The sequence below is a fragment of the Embiotoca jacksoni genome, unplaced genomic scaffold, assembly GCF_022577435.1.
Source record: "Embiotoca jacksoni isolate LCO1_2020_lvr unplaced genomic scaffold, fEmbJac1.0.p SCAF_44, whole genome shotgun sequence".
Lineage (NCBI taxonomy): Eukaryota > Metazoa > Chordata > Actinopteri > Embiotocidae > Embiotoca > Embiotoca jacksoni.
In genome coordinates, this window is record NW_027185397.1 from 1,797,035 (window position 1) to 1,823,122 (window position 26,088).

At 40.9% G+C, this 26,088-nt stretch overlaps 1 protein-coding gene across 5 annotated transcripts in view; it reads right to left on the reverse strand.

Moving 5' to 3' along the window:
- The window catches only part of LOC138210251 (spermatid perinuclear RNA-binding protein-like), an 85,804-nt gene that overhangs the window by 32,951 nt on the left and 26,765 nt on the right, over positions 1–26,088 (reverse strand). For 4 of the 5 annotated variants that reach the window (XM_069169304.1, XM_069169305.1, XM_069169306.1 and 1 more), the window contains 5 exons: positions 21,765–21,886; positions 13,642–13,871; positions 12,110–12,275; positions 7,683–7,824; positions 3,057–3,253 (listed from right to left, as the gene is read on the reverse strand). In XM_069169304.1, coding sequence (XP_069025405.1) covers positions 3,057–3,253; positions 7,683–7,824; positions 12,110–12,275; positions 13,642–13,871; positions 21,765–21,767 — 738 coding nt within the window. In that variant the 5' untranslated portion in view covers positions 21,768–21,886. The remainder of the gene's footprint in view (positions 1–3,056; positions 3,254–7,682; positions 7,825–12,109; positions 12,276–13,641; positions 13,872–21,764; positions 21,887–26,088) is intronic. The other variant, XM_069169308.1, reaches the window with a different exon arrangement.

Consider the following 26,088-nt stretch of genomic DNA (forward strand, 5'->3'; position numbering starts at 1 on the left):
TTGTTTACATGAACAGCAGCAGCTTGACGAGGTGCTGCGTGTTTATTCTGCGCTGAACGCTTAACGTGCTGCAATTCTTTTTCCTGGTCAATGAGAGTTGAAAAATATTAGCACTGCACTCGTCATTGTCACCAGCAGTCCAATCACAGTGAAGGAGGGGCGGGACAAACGCAGCTCCCTGAATGGTCCGGCCTTCAGCAGGCTGTGCAAATGCTAATATGAGCTGAGTTACTCAGAGAAGAAAACTGAAGCTGCGACAGCCAGACCACATAAATATCCCATCTCTCAACTTTATTTACTCTTCACACACAACAGACGAGTGCATGGCTTCACAGCACACACAGACGAGAGCAGAACAAAAGAAAAGAGAAAACAACAACTGAAGAAAAAGAAGCTAAAGAACTTCATCTAAAATGTATCTTTTGAGAATAAAATTCTGACCAGAATATGAAATATTTCAGCAAAAACAGATGAACAGCCAAGATTCAAAGTCCTGTTTAAAATCAGTTTTCAGATGGTTTCATTTTAACATCAGTTACATTTTTTCATTTCTTTGCTGTTTGGATTTTGAGGAGTTAAATACAGCAGATAATTGCAGACAATGCTGGTGCAAGTTGATGTGCTTGGCATATCTACTGGCAGATAACCACAGTTATTATTATTTTATGTACAACACTGGCTATAGATTTGGGAAGATTTTTTATTTTTAAAATCTCTCACTTCAGTAGGAAATGATGTTTTCTGTCTTTCTTGCTTTTTATCTCTTTGTTGTCTTCTTTTAGGAAAAAGGGAGGCCGTCATGGCCTGATATAAAATGACTCTTCTTCTTTCACTACAGTATCTTATTAAGTTTATTTTTCTCCTCCTGCTCATTCTTACATTTGGTAACAGATTGAAAACCACTTTGACAAATTGCGATCCAGATGAAAGAATAAAACGTGGCGCACTGACTTTGATTTTAGGCTTATTGTGTTTTTATCTTTGCTGTGAAGAGTTTTACAGATTTTTCAAGAAACTTTGTTTTATTGTTTTTTTTCCAGTCAGTCTCAGTAAATGGGTAGGTAGGTAGGTAGGTAGGTAGGTATATACTTTATTAATCCCCGAGGGGAAATTTTTTAAATGAAGAGAGAAGGTACGAGAGGTCCTCTAAAGTCTCTTTCATCAGGCTCATACAGTCCATTCTGTGTTTGAACAAGGACTCCGGTGTTATTCACAGGCTTGTTTATTGAGAAAAATGACATTCGTGATGTACACAGTGTGATGCATATATAAATGTGGCTCTTCATTACGTTCTCTTCTTGCACTCTTACTGTGAAACTCTGAGTAGATTTCTGTGTTTATGCCTGACTAAACATGTATTGTACTTTTATTATTTCTTCATGTATCGCTTCCAAAGGCAGAAAATAGTCCTTTCTAGATCCAGGATATTCGCATTTTATAGTTGATGACAGATGATTCACTGCAAAACTCTGCATGAAATAATAAAACCTGTTTAAATCTCTGGTAATCAAGAAGCAATTACCTTAAAAATATATAAAATTAAAAAAAAAAACTTTCTGAAGGTTCTGCCAAACTTGAAAGACACTGCTTCAGAAAATAGGAAAAATAATGACTGCACAACCCAAAGAAGGTGGTGCATGAGGTTATAAATACAAAACAAATTATGCTAGAGATTACACACATCGTAGTTTGCACGGGGTGCCTGTTCCTACAAATTAAAGTTTGTTATTTTATTCACGTGTTTTAACTAAAACTGTACAGATGTGGTACATAAGGTCTCTAATTGTATTTTATCACAAATCAGTGCAGGTCTTCAGGTCATATTAGTCCAGTCTGAATATGAAGAAACAGAATCCTGCTTTCCCTCCAGGCCACAGCGCAGCCACTTGGCATTTAGCTCTCCTTCCCTGAGGGAAGCTGCTCGCTGCTTCAGCTGACCTTGACTCTCATCTGCCTCCTGCCTGTTGAGCAGTAGATTAAGTCTCGGCAAAGTCAGGACCAAGTTGTAGCTCATCTGAGACCTGATGTGATGAAGAATCTCATCCCACTGTCACGCTCCTCCTCTACTTGCACTGAAAAATACCTCTTTTACTATTCACATGATGTTTCCTTAATACTTTGATAGTTCTCTACAATTCAAGGTCATTCTGGAAACCTTCACTTTCCACTTTTAGTTGACAGTCATGTTGCTCCATTGTCAGACTTATTAGTCAAGTTTCCATTCAATTGCAGAGCAAATTATTATCAAATTTCCAGAAAATCTGCAAAAGACAATGCAAACGAACGTGCACCTCCATGTACGTGATATCAGGCTTTAACCCGCAACTCCTGGAGATCTCTTGCACTTGAACAAGCGCACCTTTAAAATACATGTTAATTTATTTTATATTTGAACTGTATTTGTATTTCATTTTATCTGGTCGTATGTATTTCATTTTTATTCTATATTTTAAAATGTTTTTTTTATATGGGAAGAACTGAATGTAATTTGTTTTGCTGTAAAGCACTATGAGCTGCATTTCTCATCTAAAAGGTGAAACACAAATCAAGTTAATTGTAATTATTATTATTATATGTTTGCTTAATGTATTAATTTGGAGGAAGTTCTAATCTCATTTTTGATTTTCTTTCTGATCAGTGGAGGCTTCTGTTGAAGAGATTCAGGAAAACTTGCACAAAACAGCATATATTGGAGCAAACAGTGAAAACTCCCTGCAGCTCTCCAAAAAAATTTGATTTTTACATCAATGTCTAAAACTTTGACGAAGTGAACACAGAAACGAGCCGCCTCCAACAGCCTTTGTGTGAACTGCATTAAAGATCTGCTATCGAGGATTCATCCACGCAGGCTGGTCACATGCTTCAGTTTGCATTCGACTTTTCCATTTACTTCTATTGATACACCAACTTCTGCACCTTCGCCAAATGTAAACACTTTTTTTAGCAGAACCGAACCGAAGGCCCATCGCGTCTCCTTTAAAACCTGCGTTTGTTGTTTCTTATTATATCATACAAATACCTGGTTTAAATATTCAGGGTATAAAACAGATTCTCACCTGGAACCATTTGGCGCGTCGGAGTGAAGCCAGCGCTGCCTGGCACTTCTGCTTGTCCAGGACATCCTCCTCCTCTTCCTCCTCTTCCTCCTCTTCCTTATCATCCTCCTCCTCCTCCTTCTTCTTCACCTCCTCCTGCTGCTCCTCCTCCTCCTCCTCCTGCTGCGCCTCCTTGTCACCGCCCTGATCGCCCTCCTCTGGAGAGATGGACAGGATGAAGACGGGACAGGCTCATCACGCTGACCTCCCCCCCCCCCCCCCTCCTCCCACACACACACACAGGCAGACAGCTTGACAGCTAGTTATTAGGCAAATCCACTGATCTGACCCAATCAATGAGCTGGGGGTGTGTGTGTGTGTGGGGGGGGGGGGGGTGAGAGATTGTATGATTTTTATGTTTTTTTCTGGGAGAAGGAGGGATTCTCATGCACAAGGCAGCATCTTTCATCACACTGACAGGAGGAACCGGAGAAGACGTGAGCGCATGCGTCTCGCTGCTCAGCTGGAGTCTCACTCTAGATGCAGATCAGTGGCTGGAGGCGACGGCACACGTTGGATTAGTTTGTTATCAATTACGACGCAGGACGAAAACGAGAGCATGGCGACGACTCAGGACCAGAAGCCAGATTAAAGATAAAAATACCACTTTGAAACAGGGGCGTCTTCTTGGATTGAGAAAGAGACGCGTCGGCCAAACTCCTCCTGCTGCAGTTTTCTGAGGCGCCATGCTCGTATTTTCAGTCTTGCGTTTGGGAGGTTGGGGGGGTCAGATGTTTATGTTTGACCGAAACGGTCTCTCCACACCGGCTTCCTGTGGGGGAGGGGGGGCACTCCTGCCATGACTGGAGGTCAAGCCATGGGAGAACGACGGCAGAAGAAGAAGAAGAAGAAGAGTGACGGGCAGATGACGAGGACAACATAAACATCTGAGAGCGAGAACGTTCGCCCTGGAAAGAAAGTGAAGGCCGTTTGTTCTCGGGAGCAGCTGAAGGAAGCCCACTGAGGGACGGTCAGGCAGACGGACAGAGGACGGGAACAGACTGCAGAACCACGCGGTGACGGCTCACAGCCGCTCCATGATGTCATCGGGGAAATCGAGGACAGAGAGTTTTAGATCTCGGTGCCCCCTCACACTGGAATCAGTGTCACGAGGGTGCAAACATCTCTTCTCTTTATTTGGGGCCATTTTTCAACGTCACCGACAGTAATGCTGACACAGCATTAAAAAAAAAAAAAAAAAAAAAAAGAGCTCCTGCTCATCGGGAGGAGGTACCGGTGTTGTCTCTAATTTCAGATTTTGTCCAGATGACAGCTCAGCAGTAACGTGGTTCCGCAGTCTGTCGCCGTGGAGACTGACGTGAAAGCTGAACAGGATGGAAGAGGTGGAAGACACATGAAGGAGCTGATGAGAGACACAGGTTTTATGTCCCCGTGTCACTCCTCCTCCAGGACCAGGGACTGAGGACCTTCATCTTCTGCCCCTGGGACTTCTGGGTAATGCAGTACTCTAAACTACTCGGACAGGACGTCTGTGGCTAATACATGATGTGTTTTAAACCTACACTTTAAGGTTTTCCTCTGTAAGAGTTTCCTTGTTTTGTGCAGCTGAAACAAATGGAAATGTTAACTGAGGTGAAACTTCACAGAAATCCATTAACAGGCAAACTAAACACACGTTAGAAAGTATACAAGAAGTCCTGGAGATCACATGTGGTGCAGTGACACTAGCGCTGCTGTGAGGATGCACTCATGAAGCCAGAGAGCACGACGAACACAAACACCGCCAGTATATCTCAATAAATATGTCACTCGAAGAGGAATACAGTTTATGGTGTGACAAATAAATAACTTATTTTGGTTTTTAATCATAATCATAATAATTTTGACAAAAACACAAAACATTATGAATTTTTCAATTAAAAGCAGCATTCAATTATTTTGACTTTAAATACAAAATTTTATTTTGAAATGTATTTACATTTTAATATTTTATATATGTTTTATAAATATTATTTACATCACATTTACCAAAATCCATTATGGTTTCTTTGCATTTTTTACTCCAACATAGATTTTAAAGATGAGATGGAGTTGGTGGATTTATTTACTATAAAAAAATAAAAACAGATTATAAAGCCTATTCAATTTAAAACTGCAATCAGTTAATCGACTTTAATGCAAATTATATGATTATATTTTAAAATGAAATTACAAATTTGATGTCAAAACAAATTTCCCTTTTTTAATTTGTATTTTATTTTGTAAAATACATTTCTTGCAACAGATTCGTATCAGTCGTTCCTTTCTGCCACTAGTGAGGTGCAGGTTGATGTCATTAACTATTTAACAGTGATATGTCATATTTTAGGGCTGCAGACAATGATTGTTTCCATTATTGATTATTTAGTCTTTCAATATATAAATTAATACATTTAGACTGTGAATAATCAGAATGTTCAGATTAAAATGATGGTGAAATGATTATTACTGTACAATTAACCTGAAACTTGAGGTAAATTACAGTTTTCAATTAATTAATGAATTAATCAAACCTTGGTTTGACATTTAATTAAAATGAGCGTTCACTCAGAGATGATTCTCTGTCATCTGAACACGTACCCAGAGCCATCAAATGAGATTCGGTCGCGCTGCCAGCAGCAACAGGACGCCGGCTGATCAGCCGCTCAGTCGTTCAACATTCAATTACTGCGGCCGCTGCACTGATTCTCCACAGAGTAACTGTCTGTAACAGATGTTCATGTGGATATTTAACGTATGCATTCCTTCTACAGACTTGGACCCACGCTGATTTTTAATTGTTTCTCCTGGTTTCAGGCGAGTTGTGGATTTCCACAGAGGCAGAGCATGAAGGACGCGTCACTCTCCGGTCAACACCACATACAGACACGGACAACCCCAACGAAACTCTCCTCGACACCGTCAGCTTCGAGGAGTTCGATTAGTAACCGGGACATCAGATGAATTCAATTAACACAGTTTTCTTCCAACATGAAATTATGGGATGTCCGAGCCAATAAACTTGATCGACAGATGTTTTCAGCCCCGGAGATCAGAGCGCAGATGTGGACGCGGGCTGCTGGGTGGTTGTCACGTTGTCCTTTTTAGAAGACATGGACCAGAATTTCATGGTGACCCAGAGAGAGAGGGAGGTGGGGTGGAGGGGTGGGGTGGGGTGGGGGTGTAGAGGAGCATGTCTGAGGCAGAGAGTGGGTGGGTGGGTTTGATTTGGTTGTCGGGGAAGCCCCTTGTACCCGGGGTCTCCTGCTGCTGGGTGGGGGGGGCAGCTCGTCGGCAGCGGGGCCGCAGAGAAGTTTCAATCCACGCAGCGCGCCGACCTGTGGAGCTACGGCAACAAAACCATACAGTCAGTGAGCAGAGGCCAGCGACAGGAGCTACAGGCTACCACCAGGGGGCAGCGCAGAGGTCAGGGGTCACTGACCAGAACGATACGCCTCAACGGACTCAGTTCAGAGCTTTCAGGAAGGAGCACTGGGTTTTAATAGCATTTTATTAAATGTGGATGCAGCATTGTTATTATTGTTTTATTTACTTTTTGTTTTTAATGCTGTCTTTTGTTTATGTTGATGTATTGTTGGTAAATTAGTCAATTCACATAGTTATGTAAATTGAAAAGTAATAATAATTTTTTTTAAAAAGAAGGTTTAATTGTAAAAACTCTAAATGGGGTGTTTCTTCAAGGAGCTACCCGTGTGGATTATTTTCCTTTCTTAAGTGGATGAAACATCTTGTTGAGTGAGTTTAAAAGAGACAGTCTTGTTTGTGGGATTTCAAACTGTGCAACAAACCCAAATAAGACAAAACAACCAACATCTTCCTTGTTTGTGCTGAAGAGACGTTGAAGCTGAAGGAAAAATGCTTCTCTCCTTGTGACTCTGACCTCAACAGCTGCTCGTGCAGGTGAATCCATTTTTCTACTTTTGTGAGGGCTCGACTCGAGCTGTCCTGCTGGGAATGGGAACGGGAACCACAACGGGACACGACTTCGCCTATCACTCATTTTTGATTTGACTTCCTATATGTGGAAGAAAACACCACAAAAGAAGCACCTGACCATCACTTTCTGGTCACCTCAAGATGGATTACTTCACTCAAACGACCACAAGTCTTTAGAATAAATCTGCCTCCGGCCCAAAATGATGGATTTGTTTTCCTGCTCTGATTCAGGACTGTCGTATCCTTTCGTATCGGAGCTGCAGGACGATACAAGAGGACACCCCAGACAGACGGCTCCTTTTTCGTCCGTCCCGACCCCGTCCCCCTGCGGAAATCATCCGTCCACGGCCATCTGCCGTTTCCACCAACACGCGACCCAGATCCGTATCATCCCTTCTCTCTTCCTCCCCGTTCGCCGCTCGGCTTTCAGCCCTTCTCCGTGTATCATCATCCCCAATCTGACACAGACTGTCTTCCATTGTCGGCTCAGGTTTCACAGAAGTTCTAGACCTTTATATTGCTGTATGCCCCCCCCCCCTCCCCTAATCCCCCTCCTTCCTCACTGTCAGCCCTCTGTTGTCAAATAAAGGTCAAATAAAGGAGGCAGGAAGCCGGAGGGGTTCTGGGAGTGAGTGGAGGAGGAGTTCATACCTGCTGTGGTGCTGAGCTCCTCCCTCATGGCCAAGGAGGAGAGGGTGATCTTCAGGGTGAGCTGGGGGTCTTTGGTGCTGCAGACCTGGATGGCCGCCTCGGGCACGCACGACCGCACCTCGTACACGTCCTCCGTCATCGTCTGCAAGGCATTAATCAAAAATCACGTACGACAGTCGTCCAACAACGAGCCGCTGGTCCACGTCGTTGGAGGACGTGTTTAGCACACGCTAACAGAACACGTCTGTTGTGATGTCTCTGGCCTACTAATCAAATTGTATAATTGCAAGATATGTACATAGAGTATAATTTGAAATATCGCAGTTTCTCAAAAATGTCGATGTAATTTGTGGAGTTTTAAGTGAGTTTTTTGTGTAAAGTTGCAGGAATTCGAAAAAATTGCAAGTTGAGAAAGAAAAATTCTATATTTTGTTTTAGCACTGCCTGATAAAGGAATAAATATGTATTCATTTCCTTTGATAATAATTATGATGCACATCACAGAAATGTGTTATTTATGACCTTTTTTAAAATGTATTGATTGAACTTAGAGAACCGTGGAGATCAAAGTTCCTAAAAGTTCCTAAAAGGTCCTAAAAGGTCCTAAAAGCTGCGTATGTTTCCAGAACAGACGGTCTGTGACTGGAATATAGAAACAAGGACTACATCAGCTGTCAAAATAAGAGCTTTAGATGCTGTTTAATTCATGTTCATTCAACACATAGACCTGCTGGATGAAACAAACAAAGAGACGTCTCTGACAACTGGACGTGTGGAGAAAACTCATTTAACATCCAGTAATATGGAATCACTTCCTCTGATCACAAACATTTAATCACATCATTTTAATGTGAAGAACACATTTCCCACAAACCCTGTCACTTCCTGTTTCTCCTCTTGTTCCTGTTCCTCCGGTGAATAGAGTTTTATTTGGAGATGAAAACAGCAGCAGAGACTTTCTGGTTGAAATGAGGAGTTATTTTTCTCACGAAAGTTTTTTTGAAAAGATTTACTTTATGCTGTTGATATTTTCAGCACAGATGTGGATGACGAAATTCTTAGCAGAAAAATTGCGTGAATTAAAATGTAAGCTCTCGCGGATATTGCAGTTTGCTTGAATTTGTGTCCCAAGATCAGATTTCCTTGAGGGACTGATTTATGCTGTTTGAGTTTGTCGACATACTCAGACAGACAGACAGACAGATTTGACTTCTTTGACTGCTTCAACAGGAATTATTTTGGCTGCACTATAAACAGATATCATCGGCACGACTTCGTCCTTTGTTGTAATTCTTGACAAATTCAATCACCAGCACTTACCACCAATAATCACCAAATCAACCATTTACATCTGGCTCCACTCAATATTCAGGATATTACAGTACCTAAGCAGTAATTAATAAAAATGATATGAATTAGGAACCGACCGGTGAATGCAAAACTGAATTGGTGTTAAAAAGAGGAGCAGAGAACGTAGGATTGGTGGTATGACATCGTGCTGTGGACACTGACATGAGTTATTATATTACAGGTAATTAAACCTATCGATCAGGTCTTATTATTGACTATTTTTTTGTTTTTTTTGTGCTGCCATTAATAAAACTGTCATTATCTGAACAATGACTTTATTTTGATAATTTGTGGATATGCATGCGAAATAATGACATTTAGGTGCCAAGAGAAATAAAAGCTAATATCCAACATGTTGTTGTTTACATGCACCTTCATCTGGCGTTTATGCCTCTGTTGTTGTTGCAAGCAAATTCCCAGCATGCCAAACTCTCCTGTTTTTCTGGGTTCCCGTTACTCTCAGCGCCGTGTTTTCATCCTCTCCAGAGAAGTGACCCCATCCATCAGCCCTCTGCCCGTCAATCTCTCCCAGCTTGGCCCAGGAAATGAGAGCTTCAAATGGTTTTCCTCCCCCGATGATGAAGCACGCGTGGCAGCGATGGCAGGTAATTAACGGAGACGGTGGCAGAAGAAGCACATTCAGGCTCCGTGAGCGGCAGCGCTGCCGTGTTAGCGAGCATCTTCTGGGGGCGGGAGGAGGGAGAAACATCGAGGAGGAGATCTTCTGAGGAAAGTATTTTCGAGTTGGGAATTTCAGAGCTGGGATGTTAAAATTCACCAAACTCAGAGTTGTTGGGTTTGTTCAATAGAAATAAACAAAGAAAGAAGGTGGTCAGAAATGTAAACGTTCGATTATTCTGCAGTTTGGGCTTCATACATCTCAAAGAAACAGGCTGGTGGAGATATATGTGGGAAGGACTGAGCAGCAGCAGCAGACACTTCCTGTTCATATCAGACCTACTTCAATCATCTTCTCCTGACTACAAATATTCCTTTCATCTGGTTTAAGAATTAAAATAAAAAATGTCTGTAATATTCTGGGGACAGAATAATGGTTTTCTGTATTCAGACTTCAAGCTCTTCTCTCCTGGTTTTCGCTGTTAATGATTTTGAAATGTTCTGCAGGAATAATTAGGATGTTGGAAATATCAATCAGTAACTCCAGGAAATCACAATGTTCCATCGCAATAATTAACGCAATTTCAAGCTTAACATTTTTTCAATTCCTGCGATTTTTCCTGTAAAAAATGTCATCATCAGAATCTGTGCTGAAGGTATTAATGACATAAAGTAAGTCTGAACAAACATAACTCACTTTACTAAGAAAAATTAATTTCCAACCAGAAAGTCTCTGCTTCTGTTTTCATCACCAAATAAAACTCTGTTCACCGGAGGAACCAGAACGAGAGGAGAAACAGGAAGTGACGGGGTTTGTGGGAAATGTGTTCTTCACATTAAAATGATGATTAAATGTTTGTGATCAAAGGAAGTGATTCCATATTACTGGATGTTAAATGAGTTTTCTCCACACGTCCAGTTGTCAGAGACGTCTCTTTGTTTATTTCATCCAGCAGGTCTATGTGTTGAATGAACATGAATTAAACAGCATCTAAAGCTCTTATTTTGACAGCTGATGTAGTCCTTGTTTCTATATTCCAGTCACAGACGGTCTGTTCTGGAGACATATGCAGATTTTAGGACCTTTTAGGACCTTTTTGGAGCTTTTATCTCCATGGTTCTCTAAGTTCAATAAAAGAATAAAAATTATTAGAACTAAAATATTTCTATAATGTGCAGCTTGATTATTATCAAAAGAAGTGATTTATATATTATTGTTTATCAGGTAGTGATTAAAAAAAAAACATCTTTCTCCATTTGCAATTTTTTCCAATTCTCGCAATTTTACTGCAAAAAATGATAACACTAATGTTGAGTGTCATTCAGTGTTTATCTGCCAGCGCTTGTGTTCAGGTGGAACGGCAGCGGCTCAATATTTCAAATTAACCTGGTTGAGGGAATAATTCTGGGACTGTTTTCCATGTCGTTCTGTTTCACTCATATTCAGCTGATTTGTTTTAGTCCAGAAATGATTTCTGTGGCCGTATCTTTTCATGTCCTTCTGCCTCCTGCAAACAGAGAAATATTCTAAAAATATTCTGAGTGTTGAGTTTCTTTAACTGCAGTCAATGTATTTTTAAATGTTTTTGCCGAGCCTTCAACGCAACATCCCTGCTGTCCGTGTGATATTAACTTGGCAGTTTACCATCCAGTTTTAAACAGAACTGTTTCATCATCAAGTTTTCAATGTGTCTAATCTTCGCATGTTAAGACATTTTTTGTTTATCCTTTTTGGTGGGAGATTATAATAATTAAAATGATTATTGTCTTGTACATATTTGTTCAAATTTACTGAAGGCTGTTGTTACGTTGTTTGTTTCGAAATATGTAAATTTGATTCCACTGAGAATGAAAAAGTGTAGCGACACATCATAAATCACTAACCGTGTAAAAAAAAAAATGGATTTAATTTAAGTAACGAAATCCTTTTTTTCTTTTTTTAATCTCACAACCACGTCTCAAGATCAGTTCCTACTGTGAAAATGAAAATAAACATTGTGTGTGAATACTTGACACCGTACACTGAGCAGTACAAGACAAAGTGCATTTTTGCATTTTAAAAGCTGTTAAAACTTTGATGTATTTTACAAACTATACACTGTTTGTACGTAAATGAAGTACTGTATTCAATCTACCGTCCTTCACATGCCCTCTTGCACTATACGAGAGCTCCCATACTAGCTATATTATTATTATTATTATTATTATTATTATTATTATTATTATTATTATTATTATTATTATTATTATCTCCTCCAACGTCACCAGAAGAACTCCTGGACTCTGATCACACATGAACAACCTGCGCTTGTTCTCGGTGGACGAGTGTTTTTTCCTCTGAACCTCAGATCATAGAAGTGCCTCTTTCTTATTTTAAAGCCTCCCCACCCTGCGGTCGGCTCTTCGGCTCTGCTTTCGTGGCTCATTTTGGATGCGGAGTGCTGGAGGTGTGGCTGTACCTGGATCTGCTGGGGGAGGTTGGCACTAATGGTGTACAGCAGGAGTTTGGTGGGTTTCTCTTTGCACATCAGCACCAGCTCCAGGTCCATGTCCCCTTTGATCAGCAGGCCTTTGGCGAGCAGGCCGACGCGCGTCACCCCGCACAGCACAGATGTAGCGTCGGGCCTGAGGGCACATGGAGGACGGCCAGTGTCAGATTATCCCACAGCCGAGCGGAGCGGAGCGTTGACAGGTTTACAGGTGACAACACACACGCTGCGGCCAAAGAACAAGTCAGCGAGCGGCTGAATGTATTTCTGAATGTTCAGCTACGGATCATCAACATTTAACACTGTGGAACCTGAATCTGCACATAGATCATGTCTGCTGTCAGCAATGATAACGATCCTGTTGTTTCAAACTCGTCTCAGCTGACTCTGCATGCATTTTTACCCAAATAACAAAACAATTTTATTTATTTTTTTTACAGTTCATACTTTCTCATAAATGTTCCTCTCCTACCTGTACTGGTCTTTAGTCAAATTCAACCAGTAATGGATTTTTAAGGGCGAATATTCTTATTAAAATGTTGAAAAAAAAAAATGTAACATCGACATTTGACAGTCGCATGGTCATGGTGATGATCCTTTAAATACAAAATTAAGACCAAGGCATGTAGTGAGGGACATTTTGCAGCTCAAAAAATAAACTTGTCTCTGGTGGACAAACTTGTAATGGAGAGACTTTCCGAGTCAAACATTTCTATCTTTCTATCATTACTTAGTGGAAGAAGAAGAAGATGCTGCAGCATCGAGTCATATAGTTTTGGCTTTGTTTCTCTCGGTCCTGTGCTACAGGATCTCTACATCCGATCTGCATAGCTGCGGAGCAAAAGGCATCAATACACTGTGAGATGAACACATGCAGACTGTGAACACATTATGTTTATAATACATGGTGTGCTGATGTGAGTGTGTTCAGGCTGCACGCCGACGTCCTGCAGCCCCTCCATGAAATGCGGAGGACAAATGACAAAATGTACATCACTGGAGTCCTTTAAGACACGTGAACCTAAAAAAAAATCAGCGTTTAAACCCGACAAAATAGACTTTTATGTAATCTAAAATGAACAACGTTCAGGATTATGTGATTGGATCAAAGAGCATGCAGACTGGTTTGTTTGTCCAGATTTTTAGCGAAAGATATTTTAAACAAGAAATAATTCCACCAGTGTAATTACATTACTGACTTGACCTCATTCAATACATGTTCTTCTATTGTACTGTTTGTGTTTTATTTGCACAAAACCAGCTCCATGCGATCATTTCTGAGATGCTCTGCTCATGCAGAACCTCCGCGACGCTGTTCATTCTTTACGAGGTAAATATTGAGAATGTTCTGACTGACTTCATCTTACAATCATCATGTGTAACAACAGCCTGCTGAGTCATCAGCTGCAGGAACAAAATAAACTGAAACAAACATGAAGTTCATTTCATCTTCCTCTCTGAAAACATGTCCACTAATATTCCACTCTAACAGGGGGACATACTTTGTCTCAGGAGCGTCCTCCTCCACCGTGTTGTCCCCGGCCTCGTTATCGGTGCAGGTCTTCCCTGAGGGTTTGTTGAGGCCATCCATCCAATCAGAGACCTTCTTGAGGGCGCCCTCCACAGTGGACACCAGCGCCTGGACGGCCTCCAGCTCCTCTGAGGCCGGGTAGATGCTGGCGTGCTTGGCCATGACATGGCGGTCGTCGTTCGCAAATGATCGGAACGACCTCTGGAAACGAGGACAAAGAGAAAGGTGTATTTTTCTCTCACTTTTCAATCCAATCCAATAAAGCATGAATCACACAGGAGGAGGGTCAGAGGGAAGCTCAGGGACACGCAGACAGGAAACACGTCTGCTGATGGACCGAAACACACTCAAAGCTGTGACCTTTGAGATTTATCATTAATCAGCATTATGGTCATGTTGTTTTTTTGTTACAGCTGTCCGTGAGCACACGAGCCAAATGGGTTTTTGTATATTAAACTGTCCCTCCAGAGTTTTTCTGGTGATTGTTGCGATCCAAATTGTTCGATTTTGCGGCGGATCTTCTCAAAAATTTGCGAAGTAATTTGTGAGATGCAGGAATTTGAAAAAATTGCAAGCGGAGAAAAAAAAAAAACGGCCTTTTTTATGCACTAAAACAATGATATGTAATCAGTTCCTGTGATAATAATCCTGCTGCACATCAAAAAAATATTTTAGTTTTAACATTAAATTCCATTTTTGTATTGAACTTTGGGACGAGTGAAACAGAACGACGTGGAAAACAGTCCCAGAATTATTCCCTCAACCAGGTTGATTTGAAATATTGAGCCGCTGCCGTTCCTCCTGAACACCAGCGCTGGCAGATAAACACTGAATGACACTCAACATTATCGCGAGCAGTCGGTCTTCTGTGAGGTCAACATCAAACTAAATATTAGCCCTATTAATTACATTGCAAAAATACAAGTAATGACTGATAGTGTATATCCAACAGAACTATTGCAAATGTATTGTTTTATTGATTATTCCCTCCAGGAGTTTTATTGTGATTGTTAAAATCAAAAATGTTTGATTTTCATCAGATTTTCTCAAAACTTGAAGTAATTTGTGGATTTTTAAGAGAGTTTTTTTGCAGTAAAATTGCGAGAATTTGAAAAAATTGCAGATGGAGAAAAAAAAAGTTGTTTTTTTAAGCACTACCTGATAAAACAATAATATGTAGTCAATTCATGTGAAAATAATCATGCTGCACATTACTGAAATATTTTAGTTTTTTTTATGTATTTATTGAACTTGGAGAACTATGAGGATCAAAGCTCCTAAAAGGTCCTAAAAGTTCCTAAAAGCTTCTAAAAGGTCCTAAAAGGTCCTAAAAGCTGCGTATGTCTCCAGAACAGACCGTCTGTGACTGGAATATAGAAACAAGGACTACATCAGCTGTCAAAATAAGAGCTTTAGATGCTGTTTAATTCATGTTCATTCAACACATAGACCTGATGGATGAAACAAACAAAGAGACGTCTCTGACAACTGGACGTGTGGAGAAAACTCATTTAACATCCAGTAATATGGAATCACTTCCTTTGATCACAAACATTTAATCACATCATTTTAATGTGAAGAACACATTTCCCACAAACCCCGTCACTTCCTGTTTCTCCTCTTGTTCCCTCCGGTGAACAGAGTTTTATTTGAGGAAAACAGGAACAGGTTGGAAATGAGGAGTTATGTTTGTCAAGACTTACTTTATGTCATTAATACTTTCAACACATGTTCAGTTGACGACTTTTTTTGCAGAATAATTGCGGGACTTTAAAAAAAATTGCAAGCGCTCTCGTGGAGCAATTTTCAAGAGGGACTGATTAAAAAAACCTGAAAACATAGTTTCAAATCAGAAATAACTTTACAATATTAATTTTTTTTTTTGACTAAAACATTCATAGAGTTATAAATTTGTAATATAATCCGACAGACTATTAAAAGCCGTGAATAAAACAGACTTCATGAATGTCAACAAATCACCTGATGTAGTTTATACAGTCGGTAAGATGCCTGTCCGTATACTTTAACGTACGCGCCTACAATCCAACATCAACTCATTGCAGGTTGTTCTGGGCGAAATGTGTTAAACGTCATGAAATATGAAATGCGTGTTTTTCGTTTGACTGTGACTGACTGAACGACGGCCTCCATTTTACCCCGTTTCGCTTGGCTGATAATTACTGAAAACATGAATCGATCATTTCCTTCATTAAAATCAGCTCCTCAAGCAACTCGTCCAGCAGGAAGTAGTTAGTGGATAATACAGAATTACTGTACGGCCTTTGCTGGGTAATATTTCACCTCTCGTTCTGTAAAAGTTCAAATATGTCAAATATTTAGGTCCCGTCCTGTAACACTACTTTGTACCTTACATGACATATAGTCGGTCCTCAGCGCCTCACACAGTTTTGGCAATTCGTTTAAATTTTGCATTTTTTTGCCCCGATGTTGTGTTTTTTTCAACTGATGATTGTAAAGTTAAAATTGTAAGGACCCAGCAGCAGATCGACTGAAATAAAATGCCAATCGGATAAGCCTTTAGTTTAACTACAACCTTTTTTTATGAAGGTATTTCAAGTTCCAAACGTTTCTCGGGGATCCAAATCCGGCAAAGTACGAGTGGCGAGGAGCTCCGATTGTGTTGTTGTGGGCGAGATGCTAAAGATGCTGCTGAGTCGTCATGTTGATGAACAAAAGTCCTCAGCAGAACATCACTTCTCTGCTGTTGGACCGTTATTCGCCTCTTCAAATACCAATACCACCAAAAACATCTCGTCCTGCTCGTTGCTTTATTGCCGTGAAGTTTCTGAAGCATTTCAAGGGTTTCTGCTGATGACTTCTCAAGTTTGACGTACCTTCAGTAGTGGTTGCTACGTTGCCAACGTTACCACTAACAGCTGTTTATGCATCAGAAACAATGCAAAGTTACACAACACCGCCTCCTGAGGTGGACACGGGAATGACAAGCTCAGGCTAGCTGGTTAGCAAGCTAACTTTAACAACTGCAACACGCACAATAAATGTCAAAGCTGGTATTTGTTCTCTTCTGTTTTGAAAGCAGCTCCTCCAGGTGAGCCAGCAGCAAGGTTATGTGTGCTGCGCAGTACAGAGCTGAAAATGCAATTATGTTAATGCTGTGATATATTTTTGCATTATACATGAGATTTATGATGGTATTATCTTGAAGGATAAGATGGGTTCACACCCTTCCTAGAAGAAGGCTCCACCGGAGGCTGAAAAAGCAGCAGTTTGAAAAAAAAAAGAGACGTTTCATCCACATACTTTTGGTCATGTAGCAGAAGGGCCAATTTTCTCCACATCCCTCATTTTGAAAAAAAAAAATGTCACATTTATATTCAGCTTCTTTTTATTAACTCGGGTGCCGTGTTTTAAAGGTCACAATGGAAATCTGTTTTTCTGGTTCGAAAAAGGAGCATCATCATCATCATCATCATCAAACACCACCATCAATCTGTTATTACAGAGAAAACCAGTCTGAAATTGTTGACAGTTAACTAGCTGGAGGAAAATCCAAAGCCGAACAGACACGGTGTTTTGAATCCGACGGCTGGTGTTGTTTTCCTCGACTTCCCCGTCAGACGAGCTGCTGCGAACGCCAGTTTTCTGGTGTCAGATCCGCTCGTCTCAGTCTGCGCGGTGACAGCAACACCTAAAGCAACCTGTGCACGCTGCCAATCTGCGACTGGCCTACATACCACCGTCGTTACTTAACATTAACATTTATGACATGTGACTAAGGGGACGGAACCCGAGTTTCTGATGGGGGAGAGAGAGAGAAAAAAAATAAATAAATAAAAGGTGCGATGTGCAACATTAGCTCGGCGCTGGCTTTCGCAGGTCTGAGTGCGTCCGTCCGCCGGCCTGTGATCGCAGCGGGCTGTCAGTCCGAGGTCAAAGTGCTGGACCCTCTCAATCATCCGCTCCTCTTCAACCCCGATCCTCTCTTCCCCCCCCCCCCCCGCCCCCTCCTGCCTGCAGCGTGTAAGCTCCCCTCATTACGGTGAGTTATTTATGATGGTGCTTAATAATTCATGGCCACGAATCTCGGGGGCTCGTGCCGGAGTTGCGAGGGTCATTCATCAGGACCGGGCTAATCTCTCGCTGAACTGCCGGGGGCGTTCGAGGCCGGTGTAGTGGCAAGCAATCGACAGGCGCGACACGCAAACGCACACGCAAACATTAACGAGGTCTAAATGAAAGATTAAGACCTTCACAGCATCAGCGCTGATTCTGGATCCCAGCCCGGCCGCGGGTCAGACGCGCTTTCTAGTATTCGTTATACCGACAAGACAGTTGGGAGTTCAGCCTCGCTCCGCAATTACAACATATTCACATTCACTGCTTTCATTAGTTGCATCGCAGGGATTTTGTCAGTGGATGCCATTTGCTTAAAACACATTAGAAATACACGCGTGGACAAAATTGTTGGTACCCTTCCACTAAAGAAAGAAAAACCCACAATGGTCACTGAAATAACTTGACAAAAGTAATAATAAATACAAATTGACTGAAAATTAACTAATGAAAATCAGACATTGCTTTTGAATTGTGGTTCAACAGAATCATTTTGAAAAACAAACTAATGAAAATGGACTGGACAAAAATGATGGTACCCTTAACTTAATATTTTGTTGCACAACCTTTTGAGGCGATCACTGCAATCAAGCCATTTCTGTAACTCTCAATGAGACTTCCTCACCTGTCAGCAGGTATTTTGGCCCCCTCCTCGGGAGCAAACTGCTCCAGCTGTCTCAGGTTTGAAGGGTGCCTTCTCCAGACTACATGTTTCAGCTCCTTCCACAGATGTTCAATAGGATTTAGATCAGGGCTCATAGAAGGCCACTTCAGAATAGTCCAACGTTTTGCTCTTAGCCATTCTTGGCTGTTTTTAGCTGCGTGTTTTGGGTCATTATCCTGTTGGAGGACCGATGACCTGCGACTGAGACCAAGCTTTCTGACACTGGGCAGCACATTTCGCTCCAGAATGCCTTCATAGTCTTGAGATTTCATTGTACGCTGCACAGATTCAAGACTCCCTGTGCCAGATGCAGCAAAGCAGCCCCAGAACATAACCGAGCCTCCTCCATGTTTCACAGTAGGTACAGTGTTCTTTTCTTTGTATGCTTCATTTTTGCGTCTGTGAACTTAGAGCTGATGTGACTTGCCAAAAAGCTCCAGTTTTGTCTCATCTGTCCAAAAGACATTCTCCCAGAAGCTTTGTGGCTTGTCAATATGCATTTTGGCAAATTCCAGTCTCGCTTTTTTATTAATTTGCTTTCAACAGTGGTGTCCTCCTCGGTCGTCTTTCGTGAAGTCCACTTTGGCTCAAACAGCGACAGATGGTGCGATCTGACACTGACGTACCTTGACCTTGGAGTTCAGCTCTAATCTCTTTGGAAGTTGTTCTGGGCTCTTTGGTTTGGTATTAGCCGTCTCTTCAATTTGTCGTAACTTTTCGTCTTGCGGCCGCGTCCGGGGAGGACGCGGCCGCAAGACGCAAGACAGTCTTGTGGACCTTAAACTTCTGAATAATATGTGCAGCTGTAGTCACAGGAACATCAAGATGCTTGGAGATGGTCTTATAGCCTTTACCTTTAACATGCTTGTCTATAATTTTCTTTCTAATCTCCTGAGACAACTCTCTCCTTAGCTTTCTGTGGTCCATGTTCAGTGTGCTACCAAACAGCACAGTGACTACTTTTCACCCTTTAAATATACAGACTGACTGATTATAAGTTTGAAGATACCTGTGATACTAATTAGAGGACGCACCTTAGTTTAACATGTTCCTACGGTCAAATTATTTGCAATCTTTTCTAGGGGTATCATCATTTTTGTCCAGGCCATTTTCATTAGTTTGTTTTTTAAAATGATTCTGTTGAACCACAATTCAAAAGCAATGTCTGATTTTCATTCGTTAATTTTCAGTAAATTTGTATTTATTATTATTTTTGTCAGTTTCAAGTTATTTCAGTGACCATTGTGGGTTTTTCTTTCTTTAACAATTTAGTCCACGTGTGTAATTCCTTGAACATTTTGTTTTCTCTGGAGAATCACTCAGAGGAGATGACATCTGATTGAAACCAGCCTGGTCCACCTCTAGATGAAGGCACCAGACCGCGTGCTTAGATCAATCAAAGTTACCCCATTTCTTTACCAGAGCAATGTGGTTCCAGTTTTGGTGTTGACGGAAGAGATGGGCCAATTAGTACTTCTTTGTCAAACACAAGGTTTACAAAAAAATCTCCCACAGCCTCCATTTTAACACTGACAACATCCAACCGAGCTGACGTACCTTCGTGAAAACTTTTAGGAGAAAGAAGAGCATGACCGGGACACCACTGCGTATCACGACTTCGACGAAGGCCATGAGTGACCTTGACGGGGTGTTTGATTGGATTTTGTCCCACTTCAGAGTTTTCCCGTTCTAATGGTGAAGTTATTTGAAGTATAAATCTCTGCAGTGAGCTGGGGATCTCCGGGCAGCTCCAAATGGATGGAAGCTCTTCCCAGGATGGTCGTTGTGGTTACAGTGAAATGGAGGTTGTGGAAACTTTAGCATCGGTCATGTGACACGTTTTAAACTATGTCAACGTTACTGAGGAAGATTTGTATGAAGGTATTTTTGTGTCTTTATTATCCAAGAAAAAAAACAGTTTTGAAAATTAAATTTTCTCGCACTGCAATGAAGTAAAAATGTATAAACTGAGAATTAAATTATTTGAGTTGCAAACAAATTTGCTGTCAGTTTTGGTCACAGAATTAAGATTTTTGCTTATGAAACTTGATTTTTTTTTTTTGGGCTGCAAATTGAAAACTTTTGGTCACAACTGCAGCTGTTAGCTCCCACACAGAGGAGGGTTAAAAAGATCAATCAGACTTCAACCACATCAAACACTTAATTCTACATTTACGAGTTACAAGCACCTCCTACCATGAAACCACTCTGCTTAGCTCTTATTGGCTCGCAGTCAAGTGGTTTCACATGATGGATGTGATGGTCTGAATCCTAGTTGATTAGATGTGTAACTGCTCCTTAGTGCAGGACAAGTATTAACTGTTGCAGGAAGAGAATTGAAAGAGAGATTTTAATGTAGAAATACATTTTGAAACATCCTCATTTAAATGATACACACGCAATCTGCTCGACTCAGTCATTTCTCCATACAAAGCCCGCCCCATTTTGCCCGAGCAGAAGCCCCGCCCACTTGTAGCTGGCTCTGAGAGATACCCCTCTCATTAATAAACCAAATCCTTTCTCAGTTACTGTTTTTGTGTTTGCAATCACCACACCTGAAAATACATGCTAAAAAAAAAAACGTGTAAAACCAGAAGTTTTTGTGAACAGACTGATGTTAAAGGGGCTTCAACAGAAACTCAGATATTACACCATCTGGGGAAACTTTTCCACAATAACTAAGAAAAAACAACAACAAAAAAAAAATCACATCTTTAGATATTCATGATTCTGATATGACTACAGTGCAGCGGGATTTTATCAAAAAGCATTGATTATTCAAGTTAATTTGTTTTGTTTAGCTTCCTGAGATACGACTTTTTTAAGACTGCGTAGGAAGTCAAGTATTAAAAAAATATATATCCCGCTGCCTGAACAGTGCACTTACAATTAATGAACGAACCGTTATCCTGTCATCACAATCCAAACATATTTACATTTAGACGGGTACACAAACAACGATGAAGGTTTTGGGAACCAAAAGACAAACGAATACGACACTTTTTTTCGCCTGATTAGACAAAAATAAAACTTTGTAACTGCCAGAAATACAGAAAATGATCCATTCCAGTATTGGCCAAGTTTTGGTTTAGGAGTCTCCCAGCCCAAAGTCTTCAATAATCAATAATCAGGGCTGTCTGATGTCTGGGATAATAAAGTATTTTATGTCACTCATCTACAAAAAAGAAATACATTTACTTCCAGATGTATTTTTGCCTCTTCACACTAATGATCCGTGAGGCTGTGAACGATCAGGGGATGTTGGTATTAAACCGCTGGATGGGAAGTCACCAAATACCACATGAGTAAACAGCAGACATGCGCGGGAGGCTCACCATGTCCAGACAGCAGTGTGATGGTGGTGGGGGGGGGGTGAGTTCTAGGTGAGGACCAGAGTCCCGTCACTTGGCCTCTTCATGCAGTCAAACGTCTCCCGGCTGTCGTCCTCTCGGTCAGTCTCACCGCAAGAAAAAACAGACAACGTTTCAACGTCAAAAACAGGATCTGAACCTGGAAAACCTGATGTTGTGCAGAAACACTGAGAAGACACAAGTTCACGCAAGTACATTTGTTGCCTGCTGATATAGCTTTAATCTTTGTATTTGTACAATTCGTTGCTTATAATGGTGATCCAGGATTTAAGGCTTATTCTAAGCTCTTCTGAATAAACATCAGCTAGACGCTTAAAATGCGGAGCCCTGAATTATCAAGTCTAAAATGATAATCCCAAAGGTCACATTTCCAGCCATTGTGCTTCATATTTCACAATGATTAATCGCAAACGTTTTTAATTTTTCTTCTTACAAATGCAAAAAAAAAACTACAGTAGACCAGAAATGAAAAACTGAGAAAGCTCTCGGAAACAGAACATTTTGGGTCAGACGAGCTTCATCAGAGTGAAGCTACCGAAGCATGTAGATGTTCCTTTTTTCATAAAAAGTAGGACCATAAGGCCGTATGGAGAAACATATGACGATACGATATGACATGTCAAACAATGACAATCCCATTGGATTTGAAATTTGACCATGAAATTCCAGCATTAACATCTTCTAACCTGCAGTGATTTGCTTTGAACACCAAACAGAGACAACTATCTACAGTATTTATGGAGTTGCTTTGTGCACGAGGTCATATTGAAACAGACAAACCCAAACTGACACAAACACTAAAATATATATTTTTTTTTCTCCAGTATGAAGATTAGTTTGCGCTGAAATTAAGGAGCCTGGAGCTAATGTCAATATTACCTCTGAATATTTGAGCTTCTGACAGAAGGCTGTTTTACAATTTCATCTGCAGAAAGCTTCCCAGAGTTCACCTTGAAATCCGACTTATTTCTAACCAGGAGGTTGAACTGCTTTTAATGGAAAAAGCAGGTCAGACAGAAATCATTGTTCAAAGTAGAGTATTTTTCATTCATCTCTGAACATGCCTGGAGGGGATCTTTTAGTTATTTATTAAGCAGAAAATATAAATAATCCTGGTTTCTCAGATATGAGGATTTGCTGTTTTCAATCTATGTAATTTCAGCATCTTTGGATTCTCCACTGTAATTCTGACGAATCAGTTCTGAAACAAACTTCATCTGTTGGCATTTTTGTTAACTAATTTATTCTTTTTTTTGGACATTTTGTAGGCTAAGTAATCAAATTATAAAAAGGAATCTGAAAATGAATTAAAACGGTGTACTGTTGCAACTCACAATGAACGGTGTAAAAAGGGAACAGAACTGATGCAGCAGAACCTGATATTTCATCCAATACATTATTCTCCCCTTTCTAACTTGGCTCCTGCAGCACCAACAGATCAACGTGACCGCTGACAGCTTGGTCTGGGATCGGGATGTATTATGTTGTAGTCCAAAGCCCTGGCAGAACTGTTGACGGTGGAACCGTTACAGCACACCGGCGTCCAGGAATCGCCAGGAGCCCAGATACACACTTCAAGGTGAGCCGTCTCGAGTCCGGACTTTAAAGTAACCAATCAACCGCATCTCTCGAATTTTCACCGATTTTTAATTCAATTCAACTTTATTTATATAGCACCAAATAACAACACAGGTTGTTTCATGTCACTTAACACATTAACGTCCTCACAGCAGAACTTTACATTATACAGAGAAACCCAACAATTCAACAATTCACACATAAGTTAGGAAGGAAAAACTCCCTCTGAACAGGAAGAAGCCTCCGACAGAACCAGGCTCCAGGGTGGGCGGAGCATCTGCCTCGACCAATTGGAGGTGAGGGGAGAGCAGAGAGAGAAAAGGACAGCATAGAGATCCAAAACATGAACTGTTGGTGAGGCCGACAATCACAGAGCAGAGACGTGCAGCTCCATGCATGCAGCTTGTATAGTCTTATATGTCACTTTCCTGCCTCGTGTAGAACTAAATGAGCCATTTTCAACGCACACTTTTATTTATTTTTTACACACCATTGTGATTCTGACGCTGCTCGTTTTAATGTTATTAATTACTCAGAATATACCGTAATCTCAACACGAAATGCATCAGATGAAGCTGCCCACACGGTCAAATGCTAATGAGCTGTGAGCCGGAGCCCGTGATGGAACCATGTGGTGGATGTGGTGGAGGAGGTGCTGCTGTAAAACAGCCGGGCGGTTCGAGCCGAGCATCAATTAGATTCTCCGTCACCTTGACCTCGTTTTTTCAATGACGGAACAGCCGGAAGGCGTTCGCCGCGACAGCTCTGCCTTCACTCCCACTAAAGCCTCGTTGTGGTGGCGGCGCGATCGTTTTAACACCCGGTGAAATAAACGCAGTGCAACTGTGTGAAGAGAAATATCAGATAATAGGATGCCGATCAATACAACACAATAACTAGATGAGATCGGTGCCTTTCAGGGCCTCGTACATCCTCTGTTTTGGAACAAAAACTCCCCAAATGGCGGAACTTCAAAGCATTTACGACTGCTCAATAATGGACGACGTTGCTACGTGTGAGAGACCAGGAACGCAACACATGCATGCTAACAAGCCTTCTTCTCATGCTAAGAGAGAAAAAAACAGAGCCGTGGTTCTGCCAGAGCATTCAGGCTGATGATATATCACCTCTTCACTCCAAATTTGATCTGCTTCTCCGCTCTAATCTGGTTCACATGTCTCTGATAGGAAAATGGGACTTGATTGACCGTCAATGAGTGATTACTGAGGGGGAAGAGGAAGAAGGACAGAGGAAGAGGATGGAGGACAGAGGAAGATGATGGAAGAACAACTACTCCTGGCCAAAAATGGATTACTTCAAACTTATTTCAGTAATAAAATTGAAAACAAATTTGTAAACCTGTGCCATATCACTGCTGTATGAAATGTGTCGCGAACATCCCGATTCACATGTAACAAGTTAAAAATATAGTGAATTTGAAATATAGTGAAAATGAAGGTTAGATTATGAAAAGTAAAACAACAAACTTGGGAGAAAAAGAAACCCACAAGCTTCGGCTCCATAAAATCGTTTTAATCCATTAAGTCTTACACCAACTGGAGATGGACCGGCCAGTCCTACACATCTTTAAATGCAAGAAACTCTTTCTTGCCAAAATTCTAATCTTATGTCCAATTTGATTTACCTTTGTTTGCCTCCAACGGACAGAACCTCAGCCACAGTCAGCTCATAAAACCGATTATTTTTAAGATTTGTAATGGATTTGAAAGGCACTGACAGATGATCCTGTTCCACTGAAAGGGTCGACCGATCAACAAACTCTTCATTAGTCATTAGAGCACACGGACGAAGGGCTTGTTTTTTTTAACCCGACAAACCCGATAGGCGATTTTCAGGGTGATTTCACTACCTTCACTTTTAAGATCATATCTTGGTCATTATAGAGGCTAACCATTTATGCTATGTATTGTTTTATTCAGGACAGTCTAGGCTATCCAAATCTTTCATCATTTGATTTCATAATAATTTGAGAATTTTTATATTTGCTTTTTTTTTTAATCGAGGAAAGCAAAATATTTTGAAATGTTATGATTTTACATGTATCTCACCATAAAATATTGTCAGTAGATACATTTTTCTAATAATTGTGTTGAGGTGGTTTTTTAGAATTTGTCAATATCTGAACCATGTTTGTGGGACATTATATGACTCAGCAATTTCCCCAAAAATATGTGCTTAATGCCTGACAGAAAATAAATGTCATGAATGACTCCGGGTGTCCAGAGGCCCAAACGGGGACTCACACTCAGGACATCAGCTGTAGTGCAGATCCACAAATGATTATGTTTTCATACCAAGTGGGATGTCATGTCAGCCCTATGTTGCAGACAACGCAGAAGTAGGCTGTGATTTCCAAGCTGGACGAGTTAAAAGGCTTTGTGGCAGCAGAGAAATGACGCGCATCATCAGATTCTACAGGCTTGGACGAGCAGGGTGACGTGAGGCGTGTTCAGTTGGTTGCCACCGAATCCTACACACTGCTCCTTTAAAAGGGCTTTTTTTTTTCTTCCTATAATTGGGTGTTTAAATGTGTTGCACAATAGCGACACACACACCCCAGCTCTCTCTCTCTCTCATTGCTTTTGTCTGTCAATTTTTCATTTTTTAATGAAACATGCAAGTGATCGAACTTTCCCAGGAACACAGTCCAGAAACTCAGCAGCATTTGCAAACAAACAAGATGTGACAG